The 17,665-nt window shown below is 52.9% G+C and overlaps 3 protein-coding genes across 4 annotated transcripts; 1 reads left to right on the top strand and 2 right to left on the bottom strand.

Moving 5' to 3' along the window:
• Positions 1-1,484: 1,484 nt before the first annotated feature.
• Positions 1,485-2,444, bottom strand: RPP38 (ribonuclease P/MRP subunit p38). The gene has a single exon (XM_009908009.2). It carries the CDS (start codon positions 2,331-2,333, stop codon positions 1,491-1,493), a length of 843 nt encoding a protein of 280 aa, XP_009906311.2. The 5' UTR covers positions 2,334-2,444; the 3' UTR covers positions 1,485-1,490.
• A 2,531-nt stretch (positions 2,445-4,975) lies between these two features.
• ACBD7 (acyl-CoA binding domain containing 7) lies at positions 4,976-10,511 on the top strand. 2 transcript variants are annotated; one of them, XM_054161049.1, is made up of 4 exons: positions 4,976-5,256; positions 9,837-9,975; positions 10,085-10,147; positions 10,231-10,511. In XM_054161049.1, exons 1-4 carry the CDS (start codon positions 5,245-5,247, stop codon positions 10,302-10,304), a joined length of 288 nt encoding a protein of 95 aa, XP_054017024.1. In that variant the 5' UTR covers positions 4,976-5,244; the 3' UTR covers positions 10,305-10,511. The 2 variants fall into 2 exon arrangements, with proteins under 2 accessions (XP_054017024.1, XP_009906312.1); XM_009908010.2 differs by having other exon boundaries at positions 5,005-5,256; positions 9,837-9,954; positions 10,231-10,509.
• A 572-nt stretch (positions 10,512-11,083) lies between these two features.
• OLAH (oleoyl-ACP hydrolase) lies at positions 11,084-16,998 on the bottom strand. The gene is made up of 6 exons (XM_009908024.2): positions 16,857-16,998; positions 15,896-16,034; positions 14,621-14,720; positions 13,129-13,304; positions 11,549-11,634; positions 11,084-11,338 (listed from the first exon to the last, which is right to left on the bottom strand). Exons 1-6 carry the CDS (start codon positions 16,984-16,986, stop codon positions 11,205-11,207), a joined length of 765 nt encoding a protein of 254 aa, XP_009906326.1. The 5' UTR covers positions 16,987-16,998; the 3' UTR covers positions 11,084-11,204.
• Between the last annotated feature and the right edge of the window lie 667 nt (positions 16,999-17,665).

Below are 17,665 nucleotides of genomic sequence, written 5' to 3'. Positions count from 1 at the left end.
AACTTCAGAGAGCATGCTGACTGGTGAACCACTGCTGCTGGCTCCCTTTGTAGCTGGTGTCATGAACTAAACTAACTCCTAAATGCAGGATGCCCCTGAGCTCTGATGGTACTGGGGGTCAGGAGATTTCTGGAAAGCACAATCTATAAAGAACAAGGTAAGGAGCATCTCCAAGTCACTCAGAGAAGGTACTTTTATGTTCTACACCACCTGTACTGCCCTTTGCTTTGCTGTCACAGAATCACAGAATGGTTTGGGTTGGAAGGGACCCTCAAGATCATCCAGTTCTAAACCCCTGCCATGGGCAGGGACACCTCCCACCAGCCCAGCTTGCCCAAGGCCTCATCCAGCCTGGCCTTGGACACCTCCAGAGAGGGGACATCCACAACCTCCCTGTTCCAGTGTCTCCCCACCCTCACTGTCAAGAACTTCTTCCTCATCTCCAGTTTCAGTCTCCCCTCTTCCAGCTCAAAGCCATTGCCCCTTGTCCTGACACTCCCTACCCTTGTCAAAAGTCCCTCCCCAGTTCTCCTGTAGCCCCTTCAGGTACTGGAAGGTTGCTCTAAGGTCTCCCTGGAGCCTTCTCCAGGCTCAGCAACCCTAAGCTATCAGTGCCACGTGAAGCTGTGCTTTTGTCTGAGTTGCAGCACAGTTCTCCCCACAGCATGACCAGCTTGGTAGGAAGCTGTTTATAGCCCTCAATACTTGACTCCAGGGACCTCATGAGTTGGTTTTGGTCCTGTGGCAGTTACAGCTGCCCCCAGTTCTATCTACAGCAGCATAAGGCTTCTCTCCAGCTCCTGGAGGGTCATTCTGGACTCCCTTCAGCAGTCAGGCTGAGTCCAGGTTTCCAGTCTCTTACAGGATGTGTGTCAGTAGTTTGCACACAGGAGTCTTTGTGTCAGATGTGAAGCGGTTTTGTTCTGCAATCTGAAAATGAAGTGTTTTCCTCAGCATGTGGGACAGGAGCTGTCAGATGGAACCAAGTCTGACCCAGAGAAGGTTATTGTTCAGCTGAAAGCTCCACAGGGAGGTCTGCTTGTGCTGCTAGAGCTAAGCACTGACCCAGCTTTACATGGGCTACCCCAGCACGGGCCTTTGCTGAAACAAACTGCTGGTACTGATTTGTTAGAAGATTTATCTGAAGAATTTTCTGATTTATTTGAAGATTTATCCTTAACCCTGATCTCTATAAACTCCCCAAGTTAATTTAATGCCTTGCATTCACCCCCAAAGATGTGCTTATCTTCGAATCCCTCTGGCCTCTTCACACATGATTGTAAGTCTGGTCTCCAATAGCAGGTGAAATGTTTACCTCCAAGTAAAGACTGGCACCCAGGTTTGAGCAAGACTCTTTATTGGAGCAGAAGGCAGCTCAGCTGGACACACCATGAGGCTCACCGCATTGGAGCAACCAACAGAGCAGCTCAGCCAGAGCTGCAGTCCGTGCTGCATTCAAGGGTCAGGTTTAGGTGAAGAACCGAACTCAGTTATGCTGAGAGAGCTTTCTTCTTTCTGCGAGGTGGTTTCTTGGTCTTGTTTGGATTTGGGACAAGCTTCTTGATTTTCAGAGGCTGCAGAGCCACGTGTGACAGCTGCAGCTGGTGGCTTTCTGCATGCTTCCTCTTCTGGCTGGGGAGCTCATCCCCCGACGCCACTGCCAGCTCCTTGCCCTCGGAGGAGTCAGACTGCACCTGAGCCATGGGTTCTTCACTTGTGCCCTGGAACCACGGCACCTCCAGAGCTGGGATCTTGGGGATGATTGCTTCCACTGCCTCGCTGAAGGCATCGGCCTGCTTCTTAAAGCCCAGTGCCAAGGTGGAGGCCAAGCCCAGCAGCGGTGCCACAGTCTGGCTGAGCCGCGGCACCTGGCCGGCTGGCGTGGCACGGCTGGCACTCAGCTGGATCAGGTGGGTTGTCAGCAGGGCAGGGCTGGCAGACTTGCACACCAGCAGCAGGAGCAGTTGGTTCCTCTCCAGGGCTTTTGTCACTTCGTTCACTCCAATAGCAAGCTGTCTCCTGATGCCTATGTCCGTCCATCCTGCTGTCTGGCCAAGGCCACCCGGTGCCTCTTCTCTGGAGAGCTGGGCACTGCTGGCATCGAAGTGTCCTTCTGTTTGGATTTTGGCAGGGGAACGTTTCTTCCTTCTTGGAGTCTCAACCTTTTTAAGCCCAACGTCTCTGATCCTTTCTTCCAAGGTGTGCAGTATAAACTGCAAGTCCTCGCCATCGATGGTCTTCCACTCAAACACGAAGGGGTTGTCCAGGCACGTCTTCACGGCGACCTTCTTCGCTTTCCGGAGGGTTGGTGTCCCCTTCTGCACTACGGCCATCCTGGGAGGGTGGTTTGCCACCCCAGCTGTGGAGGGAAGAGACAAAGGTGAGTTCAACCCCTGCCCTCTGCTGTGGACAGCATCATCTGAGGCAGTGGAGACCTGAAGGTGTGGTTGCAGGCCTGGTACCACAGGAAGTCCCCATGTTCCTGCTTAGGCCACTATTCCCCATCTGCTTGCTCAGTCAGCCTCGACAGGGTAAGAGCAGCTCAGATTTCACAGCAGGAGAAACAGGGCATCGCTCTCTCCTGGTTGCTCAAGCAGGCACAGGGACAGGGTTTGTGTACAGCTTGAGTATCAGCCTTTAGAGCTTCAAAAGACACCAGTTTGCTAGTCCCATCTGCTTGAGGGTAGGAGAGCTCTGCAGAGGGACCTGGACAGGCTGGAATCTTTGATGTGACTGAATTAGATATCATACAATCCTGGAATGGTTTGAGTTGGAAGGAATCATCCAGTTCCAGCCCCCTGCAGGGGGGCAGGGATGCTTCCCACCAGCCCAGCTTGCTCAAGGCCTCATCCAACCTGGCCTTGAACACTTACAGGCCTGGAGCCCCCACACCTTCTCTGGGCAACCTGTCCCAGTGCTTCACCACCCTCATGGCTCATCTCAACCCAGCTTCTTCCAGTCTGAAGCCATCACCCCTCGTCCTGTCACCCCATGCCTCTGTCTGTCACAAGTGCCTCCCCAGATCTGATGGCTCTACTGCTCTGGGCGCTCGTTTATCGAGGGGTGCTCCGGTGACCTGTCACAAAGGCCAGCAAGCAGTCAGCAACAGAGTGCTGTGCCAGGAAGGCGCAGAGCAGCAGCGACGGCGCAGCGGAAAGGCTCGGTTCGTTTCAAAGCAGCTCAAACGCATGCGGGAGGGGAAACAGCAAGGCCGAGCTGCTCCAGCGGACAGCAGGGCCTCGGCCCCTCGCTTCCTGCCGAAGGGAACCCCGGGAAACGCCGCCCGCCCTGACCCCGCCAACAGCCGCTGCACAAATGCTCCCTTCGGAGCGCCCCGCGGACGCTTCCCGCCGGCTCCTGGTAGAGGTGCGCGGGGGGAACTGCGGCTGGTGACGGGCCGCGCCCAGAGCGGCCCCGGGGGAGCGGGGCCCTGCGGGAGAGCTCTTCCCGCCGCCGCCCCGCCGAGCAGCTGCAGGCCGGGCCCCGGCTGCCGCGGCCACCACGCCGCCGCCGCGCGCGCCCTACCTCCGGCCTGCCTCCGCGGGACGCTGCGTCCCCGCGCGCCGGCCCCGCCCCGCCCCGCCGCGCTCCGCCCCGCCGCGCCCCGCCGCGCTCCGCCCCGCCGCGCTCCGCCCCGCCGCGCTCCGCCCCGCCGCGCTCCGCCCCGCCGGCCTCGGCCCGCCCTCGGGCGGGGGCTCCCGGCGGCTTCGCCCGCCCAGAGCCGCGTCCGCAGCGTGCCGCGGGGCGAGCGGGAGCAGCCCTGCGCTGCGCCGCGGGCTCGGCACCGGCGGCACTGCGCCGCGAGTGGTGCCGCGGAGCAAAGGTTTTGGGGGTGAGGGCTCAGCTGCCTTCAGCTAACGGCGTTCGCCTCTGCAGCTTCTCAGGTTGTTGGGGTTTTTGTTCTTTAAAAACTCCTTTTATTTGCTGATATTTACTCGCATCCTCGTTAAGGCCTGGCTTAATTTAACCTGGACTTAAGTTGATTATTTACTGTAAAGAGACTCTGGAACAGGCTGCCCAGGGAGGTTGTGGATGACCCTTCCCTGGAGGTGTTCAAGGCGAGCGGGGCTGGTGGGAGGTGTCCCTGCCCATGGCAGGGGCTTGGAGCTGAATGATCTTGAAGGTCCCTTCCAACCCCTTCCATGATTCTCTGTATTTAACCTGGACTTCATCTGAAGTCGATTGTTTGAACCTCAGCCTAGGTTGAAGTTGATTTAACCTGGACTTGTGAAGGGAACTACTCTTTCTCCATGGATTTTGTAGAAGTCAGTGGATTTATAAACGCTGAAGCAGCTCTCACTGTGGTTAAACCATGCTGAAGCAGCGAGGAATACGAGTGCATAGGGGCATGCACATAAATCATTTATGAGCTGATAGAGCAGGTAAGCAGGGTATTTTTTTGTCCTTTGGTGGCTGTAGGCTAGTTACCATTTAATTTCATAGTTGGGTTTTTTTTTTTTGGTCTCCCTTTAGTAAAGCAAAGGAAAAGCCAGCACTGCCAGGGTGTTTCACAGAACAGAATAGAACAGAATTAACAAGGCTGGAAAAGACCTTTGAGGTCGAGTCCAACCTATCACCCAACAGCATCTAATCAACCAAACCATGGCACCAAGTGCCTCATCCAGTCTCTTCCTAAACACCTCCAGTGATGGTGACTCCACCACCTCCCTGGGCAGCCCATTCCAATGGCCAGTCTCTTTCTGGGAAGAACTTCTTCCTACCATCCAGCCTAAACCTCCCCTGGCACAGCTTGAGACTGTGTCCTCTTGTTCTGGCGCTGGTCTCCCAGGATGGGATCTGTGCATGTGGCACTGCTGCCGTGGTACCCGGGGTGACCCCCCTGTTTTCCAGCTGCACCTGGAGGATGCGAGGGCACAGGCAGTGGCAGAGGGCACAGCAGCCAGAGCTGGGCTGGCTGTGGTCCGACCCGCTCAGGACATTCCCAAGCAAACAGCTTCTCAGTGCTGCCGTGTCTCGGCTCTCAGGCTGGTGGCCCCATCCTCAGGGATGTGGAAATGAGCTCAGGCTTGGTGACGGGACCAGCGTGCGCTCAGTGCCACCACCCGCCGGTGCCCAGCACTGGCGGCTGCCCAGCTGTCCCCGCGTCCCGGAGCTGAGGTCACCCCCCCAGCCCCACGCCCTCTGCGGCGCTCGGCCCCCGCTCCCACCCCGCAGCCGAGGCAGAAGAGCCGCGGCCCCGCTGCAGGAGGAGTGAGGCCGATCCCTGGGCATCCTTCCAGCGTCATGACTCTCCAGGTAAGGAATTCTGCTGCTGGGAGATGAGAGGGAGAGGAGAAAAGGAGGAGAGAGGGGAGGAGGGGAGAAAGGAGAGAAGCAGAAAAGGGGGGGAAAAGGAGGAGAGCTGCGCTGCCCGGCTGTGGTGCAGTGTGGCAGGCAGCAGAGTTACTGCTGCAAAGCGAAGGTTTCCTTCTGGCAGGGAGGTTTGCTGCAGCCTTTGGAAGTAAACTGACTCATTGCTCGCTTCGGGTGCGGGTGAGAGACACAGTACTTGGTCTGAACTAATGACAGCTGAGGTCGTTTGCTGGAGCCTTGCCTGTGCAGAGCGCGCCCGAATGCTTCTCTTGCTGCGTCCATCGGGTCTGCCGGGCCCGGGTGATGCACGGAGAGGCGGGCGCACGGCTATGATTTTAAGTTACATCCGGCTGGAGGAGGAGGAAGCTTATGACACCGAAGCCACAGTGTGTGTGAATAATTCCTGTGGGAGCTGTGTGGAGTGTTTTAGGCTGCGGCACGACTTGGGGTTTTGTTTTGGTAGGACAGCTCCTGCCTTCTCTCCGACTCCACATCTAAATAGTTCTTAGGGGCACAATCTTCAGTGCTGGCTTGCAGCCTGCTACCGTGGCAGAGAGCAATGAATGCTGCCCTTGTCTTGCCCGTGCCCTGCTGGATTAGGCTGTTTCTCATGCGTCTCTCAGTTATCCCTTTCACTCCCAGCTCTGCCAGCCTTTATCCTAGGCTCGCTACCCCGCGGGCAGGGAGAAGCACAATGTGCTGACCTAGATGCAGGCAGTGCAGTGCCAGCAGCTCTCTTCTGAGCAGTGCTACAGAGGGTGCATTGTGTTGTCCTGAACATATGAGGGGGGACCCTCATTCTACAGTGGGGCAGAGCTGCCAAATCCCAGCATAACACCACCCTTGTTTAAGCAGTGAGCACTGAAATGAGAGATTGTCTTGGTCTGCCTTCACTTGGCTCTAGAAATAGATGTATTACCTGATGATTGAGCCAGCAGTCACCATCAGACTGGACTATGAGGATGCTGAAGGGACTGGAACATCTGGCTGGTCAGGAAAGGCTGAGAGCCCTGGGACTGTTCAGCCTGGAGAAGAGCAGTCTGAGAGGGTAACTGATCAGTGCTGATCAATACCTGAAGGGGGGTGGGGCAAGAAGAAAGGATGAGGCTCTTTTCAGTGCTGTCCTGTTACAGGACAAGGAGCAATGAACACAAATTGGAACCCAGGAGGTTCCACCTCAACAAGAGGTGAAACTTTGTTGGTGTAAAGGTGCTGGAGCTGTGGAGGAGGCTGCCCAGAAAGGCTGTGGAGTGTCCTTCTCTGGGGACTTTAAAGCCCCATCTGGATGTGTTCCTGTGTGACCTGCCCTGGGTGATTCTGCTCTGGCAGAGGTGTTGGACTGAAAGATTTCTGGAGGTCCCTTCCAACCCCTAACAGTCTGTGATTTTCTGATCAGCAGGGTGCTGAGGATGTGCTGCTCATTGCTGTATGCTGTGACACGCAAGAATCAGTGCTGGCATATTGCAGCATCCTGCACACTTCTGCACCAGACACCAGGCAGCTTTCCTCTCCACTCTGGCTGCCAGCTGCCATCCATAGCTGTGGAGTGCTGGAGCCTGCAAGCAGGGAGCAGAAAGGTGGCACTGACAGCCAAAAAAGCTGCCTTTGACCTCAGTGCCCTGCTCACACAGCAGCTGTGTTCCTGCTGCAGCACTTGAGTGCTCCTCTGCCCTCCAGATCAAGCACTTACTATCATGTAGACCAATTATTTATTGGTTTTTAAAATCATTTTCACTGCAAGTCATAGTGAAGCTTTTAGTCTGAGTTAAAACAGAGCTAAACAAGCCCCTGAAACATTAACTCTGAACTGGGACAGGAGGTGTTATAAAATGTTGGCCAATTGACTCTTTCATCTGGGCTGGGAAAGCTTCTGCTGCAGTTTTCTCACCTTTCAGGAACACAAATAATCACTTCTCTGACATTAAACTTGCTAAAAGAAAATATTTTCATTTTCTTCAGCCACAACAGAGAAGCAAAGCAGCTTTTGTGGCCCATATAATCTATTTTTTTTTAGTCCTGATCCAAGCTCACTAAATCCAGTTACTTAAACCAGTTTTCACAAACAGTTTAATTCCGGTTAAAATGCTGATTATTTTCTTGTAATTAAACAAGAGAGTCCCAGAATGGCTCAGGTTGGAAGGGACCTCAGAGCTCACCTGCTCCAACCTGCCCACCATGGGCAGGGACACCTCTCAGCTAGACTCAGCTGACCAAGGCCTCATCCAACCTGGCCTTCAACACCCCCAGGGAGGAGGCAGCCACAACCTCCCTGGGCAGCCTATTCCAGAGTCTCACCACCCTCCTACTGATGAATTTCTTCCTTAGCTCCAGTCTAACCCTGCTCTGCCTCAGCTTCAGACCATTCCCCCTTGTCCTGTCTCTAGACACCCTCAGGAAAAGTCCCTCTGTAGCCTTCCTATAGGATCCCTTCAGGTACTGGCAGGCAGCTCTAAGGTCTCTCTGGAGCCTTCTGTTCTCCAGGCTGAACAGCCCCAGCTCCCCATGAGCTCCCTCAGCCTGTCCTCACAGCAGAGGTGCTCCAGCCCTTGGATCATCTTTGTGGCCTCCTCTGGACTCACTCCAACAGTTCTGTGTCCTTCTTCTGCTGGGGATACCAGAACTGGAGGCAGGATTGGAGGTGAGGTCTCAGCAGAGCAGAGTCCAGGGGCAGAATCCCCTCTCTTGCCCTGCTGGCCACACTTCTCTGGATGCAGCCCAGCACACAGCTGCCTTCTGGGCTGCATGGGGGCACTGCTGGCTCCTGGGGAGCTGCTCAGCAACCAACACTCCCCAAGGCTCTTCCTGCAGAGCTGCTCTCAACCCCTTCCGTACCCAGCCTGGATTTGTTCCTGGGGTTGGCCTGCTCCAACTGCAGGACCTTGCACTTTGAGAGTCCATGGAAACAAAAAAAACCCTGCTGAGAAGAGCTGATGGAGAGAGCATTTCAGCACTCCCAAGTGAGCTTCCACATATGTCTAGAGGACATGATTTGGATTTCTCTAAACTGATACATATAAAATACTCTGACTGGTTTGGGCTTTTAATTCTAGGGAAAAAATCCTTTCTTTTTTTTGGTTTTCAGCTCACAGAATTCCTTAATATTTGGTTGCTTCCAAAATTAAGAAGAGAGCCACAGGTTATGGTTGTCTTTGAAAGAAATCAGAGCACAAAAGATTTGACTTACAGCTTTGTGCTGTTTTATTAATATTGAGAATGAGTTTCCTTAGGAACAAACTGCACAGGCATGGTTACACTTTGTGGTCCATAAAGTTGACATTTAAGACTATAATTTAGAAGTCATTGGGTTTAGGGTTGGATGTGCTGGCTCTGCCAAGTTCTGCACTTTATGCAAGGATCAAGTTTCAGAGTTTGTAGTGGGCAAATGAGACTTGGAACCTGGCTCATTACAATCATAGAATCCTAGGGTGGTTTGGGTTGGAAGGGACCTTAAAGATAATCTTCTTCCACCCCCCTGGTCCTGAAGGTCCCTTCCAACCCAAACCAGGGCTCCAGAGCCTGAGCTGAAGCCTCTCCTGAGGTGTGGTGTAGAGAGCGATGGCTGTGGCCTTGGGCTGCTGTAACCATGGGCTGCATGCAGGGAGTAAATTTACACCTTGCTGTGTTTGGGATCTGGGTATTGGAGGTGGTCCTGGCAGTGGCACTGCTTGACTGCTCATCTGTCCCAGCTATTTGCCACCAACTGCAGTGCCAGAAGAGACGTGGGACTGAAGGGGCAGGTGGGCAGTGCCCCTCAGAGGGCTCCCCAGCTCTGCTGCTCCACTCAGCGCTGCACAGTCAGGGCCAGAAGGATCCAGAGGCTGCTGCTGGGGTGCAGAGCTGAGTGAGCACCCCCAGGGTGACAGTGAAGATGTGTATAGCATGGGCACTGCAGGGGCTGTCTGCATGCTGCTGGGGTGCAGAGCTGAGTGAGCACCCCCAGGGTGACAGTGAAGGTGTGTACAGCATGGGCACTGCAGGGGCTGTCTGCCTGCTGCTGGGGTGCAGAGCTGAGTGAGCACCCCCAGGGTGACAGTGAAGGTGTGTACAGCATGGGCACTGCAGGGGCTGTCTGCCTGCTGCTGGGGTGCAGAGCTGAGTGAGCACCCCCAGGGTGACAGTGAAGGTGTGTACAGCATGGGCACTGCAGGGGCTGTCTGCCTGCTGCTGGGGTGCAGAGCTGAGTGAGCACCCCCAGGGTGAGAGTGAAGGTGTGTACAGCATGGGCACTGCAGGGGCTGCTCACATGGATGTGTCTGCAGACAGCCTGGCGCTGGGCAGTCTGTGGTGCTTCCAAGTGGGGAGATGTAAAACCTGGCTTCTTTGAGCAGTGCTGCCAAGCAGGCCTGGCCCCCTCCCTAATCCTGAGGTGGGGCTTAAACTTCTTTCAGTGGGCAATGCCTCAGCTGACCACTAAGCCCAGGGCAGTAACTGGGAGTCTCCAGTGATACTGCTGTGCTTGCCAGACTTGATGGTTCAAGCACAGCCCTGCAGAGGAAGCCTAACCCCTGCTTTTCCTTCTTCAGGCTGACTTTGAGAGTGCTGCAGAAGATGTAAAAAAACTGAAAACAAGACCAAGTGATGAAGAGCTGAAGGAACTGTATGGGCTCTACAAACAGGCCACTGTTGGAGACATTAATATTGGTACTGGAGACATTAATATTGGTATCCCCCTTCCTGTAGACACCTCACATCTCCTCCCATCGCTTGATGACATCAAACAAGTGTGGTGTCCACCTGCATGATACTCAGAGGTTTGCATTTCCTTTGGCAGAGTGTCCAGGCATGCTGGATGTGAAAGGCAAAGCCAAGTGGGAGGCCTGGAACCAGAAGAAAGGTGGCACAGCAAGTCCCTTTGCAGCAGGTAGTGGTGGTTGTAGGGTGCCAACCCAAGGTAATGACTCCTGCTTTCCTTTGCAGGTCTGTCCCAGGAGGATGCCATGAGTGCCTACATCTCTAAAGCAAAAGCCATGGTAGAAAAATATGGGATCTAGAATCCTGAGCAGAATTCCCACTAATACCTAACTCCTGAGCAGCTAATGAGCTAACTGTGGAGACAAAGCCAGCACTAACTCCTCACTGTGCAGCCTGGCAGCAAAAGCTGTCTGGAAGGGCCATTCACACACATGCTCCATCCTTAGATTGTGTCCTGCCCTGAATAAACCTGAAGCTAGTGAAGCTTTCTGGAAGGACTGTGGCTTTTTTTTTAGGGGGCGGGTGGAATTCAGCTCTGCTTAGCCAACAGAGAAGCTCCCTAAGTAAAATAATGTGGCTGTGAGTCGTTGCAGAGGAGGTGAAGGATGGTGAAGGGTTTGTGCAAGAGGAGAAGGGGGGGGGAAATCACCTCAGTTTTGTTCTTCAGACCCAAAGCCACCAATGTTTAATTTACAAAAGAGAAGGAAACCTTCCCCTTTTAAAGGGTTACAGAGGAGGAGCAGAACAACTCGCAGGCAGCGCGAAGGCTGCAGGGAGACCGTCTGCTGGCCTTTCAGCACTGAAAGGATTCACTCAGAAAGCTGGGGACAGGCTTCTGAGCAGGGCCTGCTGTGACAGGACACAGGGTGATGGTTTGAACTAGAAGAGGGGAGAGTTAGACTGGAGAGAAGGGAGACAGTTTTAACAGTGAGAGTGGTGAGACCCTGGCCCCGCTTTCCCAGAAAGATGGGAGATGCCCCATCCCTGGAATCATTCCAGGTCAGGCTGTTTGGGGCTCTGAGCAACCTGCTCTGGTTGGGGATGTCCCTGCTGAATGCAGGTTCTTGAGCTGAGGAGCTTTAAAGATCCCTTCCAACCCAAAGCATCCTATGGTTCTATGACTACAGGCAGTTTACAGGCTTCTTGTGGAGAGCTGTGGACTATCTTCCACCTCCTGCCTCTAAAAGAGAAGGCAATGCTCATAGCCCAGCATTCTCTATGCATCTTGTGATGTGTTTTGCCAGGAAGATCTCATTGGAGGGTTCCAGCAGATAAAAGTGACCTCCAGGAAGCTTGTATGAGGAAGTGTCTCCACTTGTCAGCTCAGGCCAGGCTGGAAGAGATGAAATGGCAGCTGTGGGGTCATTTTACATCAACTATTTCCAAGTTGTTCTTTAATAATGATTGCCAGTCCCTCATCAGCTGGTTTGGTTGAGGCATGGAGACTCCTGTGCTGCTGTGTTTGGTTTCAGGAGATAAAAGACTGCAGTGGCCTCTCCATTAACTCATTTGACACAATAGGGAAATGAAGTAAGCAAAGTACCTTTTAAATCATAGGGCTTGTCCTCAGAGCCATTGAAGCAGGTGATGTCACAGGAGAGGGGAATGTTCCTCTCTGCCTTCTCAAAGCTGTGAACAGAAGCAGCAATGACATTTTTCATCAGCTACTGAGATCTGGGGGTTTGTTCCACATCCAGAATAGCTTTTACCTTCTCCTCCCAAACCTAACAGGAGTTTGGTTCTGCAGATCAGAAGGAGTTACTGTAAGATTCTGAGCTCCTTACCCTAATGCAAATAGATCTACAGCTTTAAAGACAGCTGCCCAATAGTTAGGAGAAAAAGAGCTTCAACCTTGCCCAGGGAGGTGGTGGAGTCACCATCACTGGAGGTGTTTAGGAAGAGACTGGATGAGGTGCTTGGTGCCATGGTTTAGTTGATTAGATGGTGTTGGGTGATAGCTTGGACTTGATCTCCAAGGTCTTTTCCAACTTGGTTAATTCTGTTCTATTCTAAAGGCCCTCACCTATGCTGAGGGACCATGTTGGCTGCTTCTCCTCATGTTCTCATGTTTCTGGGTCTTACCAGCCTCAGGCTGCTCTGGCCAAAAGTGTCCTGTGGCCTTCACCCCTCAGCCACCTGGGCTGCTGTGTGGGGCCAGCAGCTGGGATAGAAGCAGATGGTTACTCTCTGCAAGCTTGGACACGGGGACTCTGCCAGCCCTCCTTAGGTTGGGGGGCCTTGAATCAGGAGGCTGAATGCAGTGAGCCTGAAGTATCATTGACCAGCAGGGCAAGAGAGGGGATTCTGCCCCTCTGCTCTGCTGAGACTCCACCTCCAATACTGCTTCCAGCTCTGGTGTCCCCAGCAGAAGAAGGACACAGAGCTGTTGGAGTGAGTTCAGAGGAGACCATGAAGATGATCCAAGGGCTGGAGTACCTCTGTTTGTGAGGACAGGCTGAGGGAGCTGGGGTTGTTCAGCCTGGAGAAGAGAAGGCTCCAGGGAGACCTTAGAGCTGCCTGCCAGTACCTGAAGGGATCCTACAGGAAGGCTGCAGAGAGACCTTTGCTGAGACAGGACAAGGGGGAATGGTTTGAAGCTGAGGCAGAGCAGGGTTAGACTGGAGCTTAGGAAGAAGTTCTTTAGTAGGAGGGTGGTGAGACTCTGGAATAGGCTGCCCAGGGAGGCTGTAGCTGCCTCCTCCCTGGGGGTGTTCAAGCCCAGGTTGGATGAGGCCTTGAGCAGCTGAGTCTAGTTGAGAGGTGTCCCTGCCCATGGTGGGGGGGTTGGAGCAGGTGAGCTCTGAGGTCCCTTCCAACCTCATGAATTCTAGGGTTCTGTGATCATCACCTGGCCTCAGAAACAATCAAAGCTGAGAGAATGCTCCTTGCAGTGACTACTAAGTTCAGAAGTGTGGTTGTGCTGCTGCAGTCAGTGGGTGCTACAGTAAGCACTGTTTCACTCAAGGCTTAAATATTTGGCTGTATATGGAAAAGCAGAGCAGAGAGAAAGCTGCTCCATGGGCTTTGTAGAGCAGAGGGGAGAGCAGAAAGGAAAGCTGAGCTGATCAGACAGGAGTGAATCTGTGAAACAGAGAGAGGTGGAACAGAGAACTGTCAACTTACGAGAAGGTCTGAAGAACTCTGAGGTCCTCTCTGAATGTCTGGATCAGGTGTTTCTTAATCTCCTCACTCTGCAGAAACTCAGAGGGAGTTCCTCCTTGAATTGTTATGTAGTTAATAATGTCTTCATCTGCTGCATCGTGTATGGGGATGCTTTTGATGGGAAGCAGTGCCTCAGACTGTCAGCACCAGACAAAAGAGATCAGGTGAGGTACAGGACAGACACAGCAGAACATTTTCAGTGATAACTGTGGACTAAACAAATGTGCAATGACTCTCTGCCTGCAAACCAAGCTGCCTGATGAGTTGAACATCTACAGGGAATGCTTCTTGGGAATGGTTAGCAGACTGTGTGGGCTGAAAACCCAGCTTATGAGCCAGGCAGGTACCCTCAGGGTCTGGCCCTTCCCCAGACAAAGGGCCATTCACTGACTTCTGCTCAAGTTTGTCCCTCACTACTGAAAGAAAATATTGAAGAGAAAGCGAAGCCTGGCAGTTCCAGTGTCTGCTGGAGGAATCAGCTGAGGGAGGACATTTGCAGGAGTAAGAAGTGCTAGCTCACACTCAGGTTTGCTAAGAAGCCTCATAAGGAGAACAGAAAGGGTGAGGACTGGAGGACTGGGAAAAGCCACCTCACTGCTGTTATCCTAAGACTAGCAGGACCACCAGAAGCTCAGGCTGTGAGACCTGGGGTTGTTCAGCCTGGAGAAGAGAAGGCTCCAGGCAGATTTATAGCAGCCTTCCAGTACCTGAGTAGGCTACAGGAGAGCTGGGGAGGGGCTTTTGACAAGGGCTGGGAGTGACAGGATGAAGAGTGATGGTTTGAGCTGGAAGAGGGGAGGTTAAGACTGGAGATTAGGAAGAAATTTTTGACTCTGAGTGTGTGAGACCATGGAACAGGTTGCCCAGGGAGGTTGTGGATGTCCCCTCCATGCCAGTGTTCAAAGCCAGGCTGGATGAGGCCTTGAGCAAGCTGGGCTGGTGGGAGGTGTCTCTGCCCATGGCAGGGGGTTGGAACTGGATGATCTTGAATGTCCCTTCCAACCCAACCCATTCTAGGATTTTATGAAGTGAGGGCAGATCAGGAATCTAACAAAGAATGAAGAGGGCAAGAAATGGAGCAGATGTACTGCAGGGTGCTGAGGGTGAGCTCAGGATGGTTATCCCCCCGGGCACAGAGCAGGCAGTGGGACTCTACAGCTTGTTCTTGCTCTTTAGTATCAAGCCAAAGGCCACAGCCAATAATGCAGTGCTCCAAAGGGCAGCAGGAGCTGAGGGAGACTGGACACTCTTTCCCCCAACCCAGGCAGCTGAGATTCTCCACCCTCCTCAGCATTAATTCCCTTGAAGCTAACCAGGTGTTTCTGCATCTCTTCCAAAGCAATGCTTGCTCTGTGTTCAAGCCACCCTTCACCCCTCCCTGCACCATGCTGGTCTTGCTCTAGCTAATTAATGCACTGCTTGGTTCTGCACAATTAACAGAGCTGCAACTTACATTTGGGGTGTGTGCCCCTGACACAAACAGGTGGAATGGCTCCAGTCCATACTTCTCTTTCAGCTGGAGTGCAACTGCAAAGCTAATGTAAGATCCAAAGCTGGAGAGGAAAGAGAAATGAAAGCAAAGTAAGCAAAACCCATGTGTGAAAACTGGGAATGTAAATAGAGCTTCAGAGCTGATGGCTGCCTGTACTAAGGGCTAAATATTGAACCAGAAAGGCATTTGTAGATGGAGTATCTTCTGTGCTTCATAGGATCCTAGAATGGGTTGGGTTGGATCTTCAAGATCATCCAGTTCCAACCCCCTGCCATGGGCCCCTAGGGACACCTCCCACCAGCCCAGCTTGCTCAAGGCCTCATCCAGCCTGGCCTTGAACACCTCTAGGGAGGGGGCATCCACAATGTCCCTGGGCAATGTGTTCCAGTGTCTCCCCAACCTTCTCATAGAATCATAGAATGGTTTGGGTTGGAAGGGACCTCCAAAGGTCATCCAGTCCAACCCCCCTGCACTCAGCAGGGACATCCTCCACTAGAGCAGCTTGCTCAGAGCCTTCTCCAGCCTCACCTTCAATATCTCCAGGCATGGGGCCTCAACCACCTCCCTGGGTAACCTGTGGCAGTGTTCCAGCACCCTCATGGTGCAGAACTTGTTCCTCACATCCAATCTCAATCTGCTCTGCTCTCATTTCAAGCCATTGTCCCTCATCCTGTCCCTGCAGGCCTTTGCAAGCAGTCCCTCTGCAGCTTTCTTGTAGCCCCCTTCAGGCACTGGCAGGCTGCTGTTAGGTGTCCCTGGAGCCTTCTCTTCTGCAGGCTGGACAACCCCAGCTCTCTCAGCCTGTTCCCCTAGGACATCTCTTAGCTGCCTGCCATGAGGTGCATTTCTATCCTGCCCAATTTTACAAATCAGACCTTTTTAAACCTCTCCTAATGATCCTCTCTCCTTACCTTGCAGTAAGAACAATTATTCTGACTCCTTGGGCCTAGGTGAGCTCCCAGACCCATACTTTATGAATGGCTCACCACTGCCACAAACATTAAATACAGGAAGAATTTGTCATTGTAAAGCTCCAAATCAATCCTAGCACTGCCATCTTCAGAAGACACTGTGCCTGAAGCAGTGAAGAACTAAGCAGAGCCTCTGAGCTCAACAAACCACCTTTGCAGAGGGCTATTTTCCTAGTTCTTGCAAACCAAAGCATTAAGTACCCATTTCTAGAGCTCAAAGGTAGAGCTCCTTCAGCAGGCTGCCTGCAAATGTGACCCTTTTTACCTGTGACCAAAAAATGCAAATGGTTTTTCTTGCAGGTCTTTGAGCAGAGCAGTTGTGATTTCAGTGACCAAGCTCGTCATGTCCTTCGCAAAGGGCTCCTTCAGACGGCTTTCTCTGCCAGGAAACCTCAGAGAGTACACTGCAGAGGAGGAGAGGGACAAGAACTGCAGTTATTGCCAGCAGTAACCTCATTGTAGTTAGGTTTTTTTCATCTCTTCTGCAGGACATTCAGATTATTGAACTCCATCCTCACAGCTGCTGCAGGCTCTTTGCTATTGCTGCTGCTGGCTTTGGATGATGGGAGGGATTAGGTGCCCATGCTTCCCTTTGCTCGCAGATGTTGCCCCTTCCAATGGTTGAGCTGATTGATGAGTGCCTTGGGTCAGAAGTCCACAAGCTGAGGCTGCAAAGTAACTTTCTTGGTATTGATAAGCAGAGATGAATTACTCTCAACAGCAGGAAGTGTGAGGGCTGTGCAAAATGCACCCTTTCAAGGGCAGCCTGGTAGAGTTTTGCACCCTGGCTGGATTCATCCGTGCCTGCACTTACTCCTAGCCTATCTCCTTAGTGACTTTGTCAGAGGTGGTTCCAGTGGGGCAAAGCCTTTTTTTTTGCTTAAAATTGGAAGTGAAGCGTGCCTGTCAGCAGCACACAGGTGGCTGCAGGGCTGCTGTGACCGCAGTGGCAGCGCTCCCCAGAAATGGCCGCAGCCTTGGCTTCGCTTTGTGGGAGGTCTCCATGCGAAGCAGCCTTGGTTCCTCCTCCAACACTTGGAGTGCTGCTGGAGCCTGGCAGCAGTCCCTGGGCACCAAGCTAAATATCAGCACTGCTAGAAATCCATAGGAATTCCCTTCTGGCATACACTTGCAGTGCTCTCCAGCATTCTGTTCCGTTCAGAACCGGTGCCCACTGGGGGTTTCAGCCCTGCTTCCCTTCTCCTTTGACTAGGCAGGTGACTAACCTTCAGTCGAGCTGCTGAAGAGTCTGCCCCATTGAGCAAGGGCAGAAGTTCCACCTCCAGCCCACGGAAAGCAAATCAGCCTACAGAGGGCATTTGGCCTTTTGTAGGGACAAGCAACCAGCTGCTCCATTCCTAGAGAGAGCCAAGAAAACACGGTTCAAGAACAAGAGCCCTCAGGTACAGCAGAATCAGAGTGAATCCAGGCTCATCTGAAATGAGGGGCTACAGGATTTTCTGTCACCAGCAGTGCCTGTGACTCGACAACATTAGACAGGAGGCAGCCTTCATGCAACAATGCAAACCAAGTATGCTTCTAGACATGGTGCTGGAATAGTCTGGGCAACACCCTTGGTTTGAGTCATAGAACCATAGAATGGTTCTATGGTGACTGATCACAGCTGAGTTTTGGTGGCCAGCCAGGTGGATTTGTGTCCTCTCAGAAGATGGGGCTTGGTTGGGTGCTCAGGGGATGATTTTAGGTCATCCAGTCCAACCTTCAACCCAACACCACCATGGCCACTGAACCATGGCCTCAAGTGCCATGGTCACACCTTTCTAGAACACCTCCAGGGATGGGGACTCCACCACCTCCCAGGACAACAAACTCACAGCAAAGAACAGAAGCAGCAGCAGAACTGGAGATGGGGTTTCAGAATGGCCATTAAAAACCACAGGCTTGCAGAGCAGGCACAAACATACAAGATTCATCTAAAGGCCTAGAAGATGTAAGGAGCAGGGGTCAAATGGATGTCTGGATGCAGTTCTTTATCTATAGGAAACCCCTGTGAAGTTCTCTTTCGTGTATTTCT

This window comes from Dryobates pubescens, chromosome 4, assembly GCF_014839835.1.
Source record: "Dryobates pubescens isolate bDryPub1 chromosome 4, bDryPub1.pri, whole genome shotgun sequence".
NCBI lineage: Eukaryota > Metazoa > Chordata > Aves > Piciformes > Picidae > Dryobates > Dryobates pubescens.
This window is presented reverse-complemented; position numbering and strand designations above follow the sequence as displayed.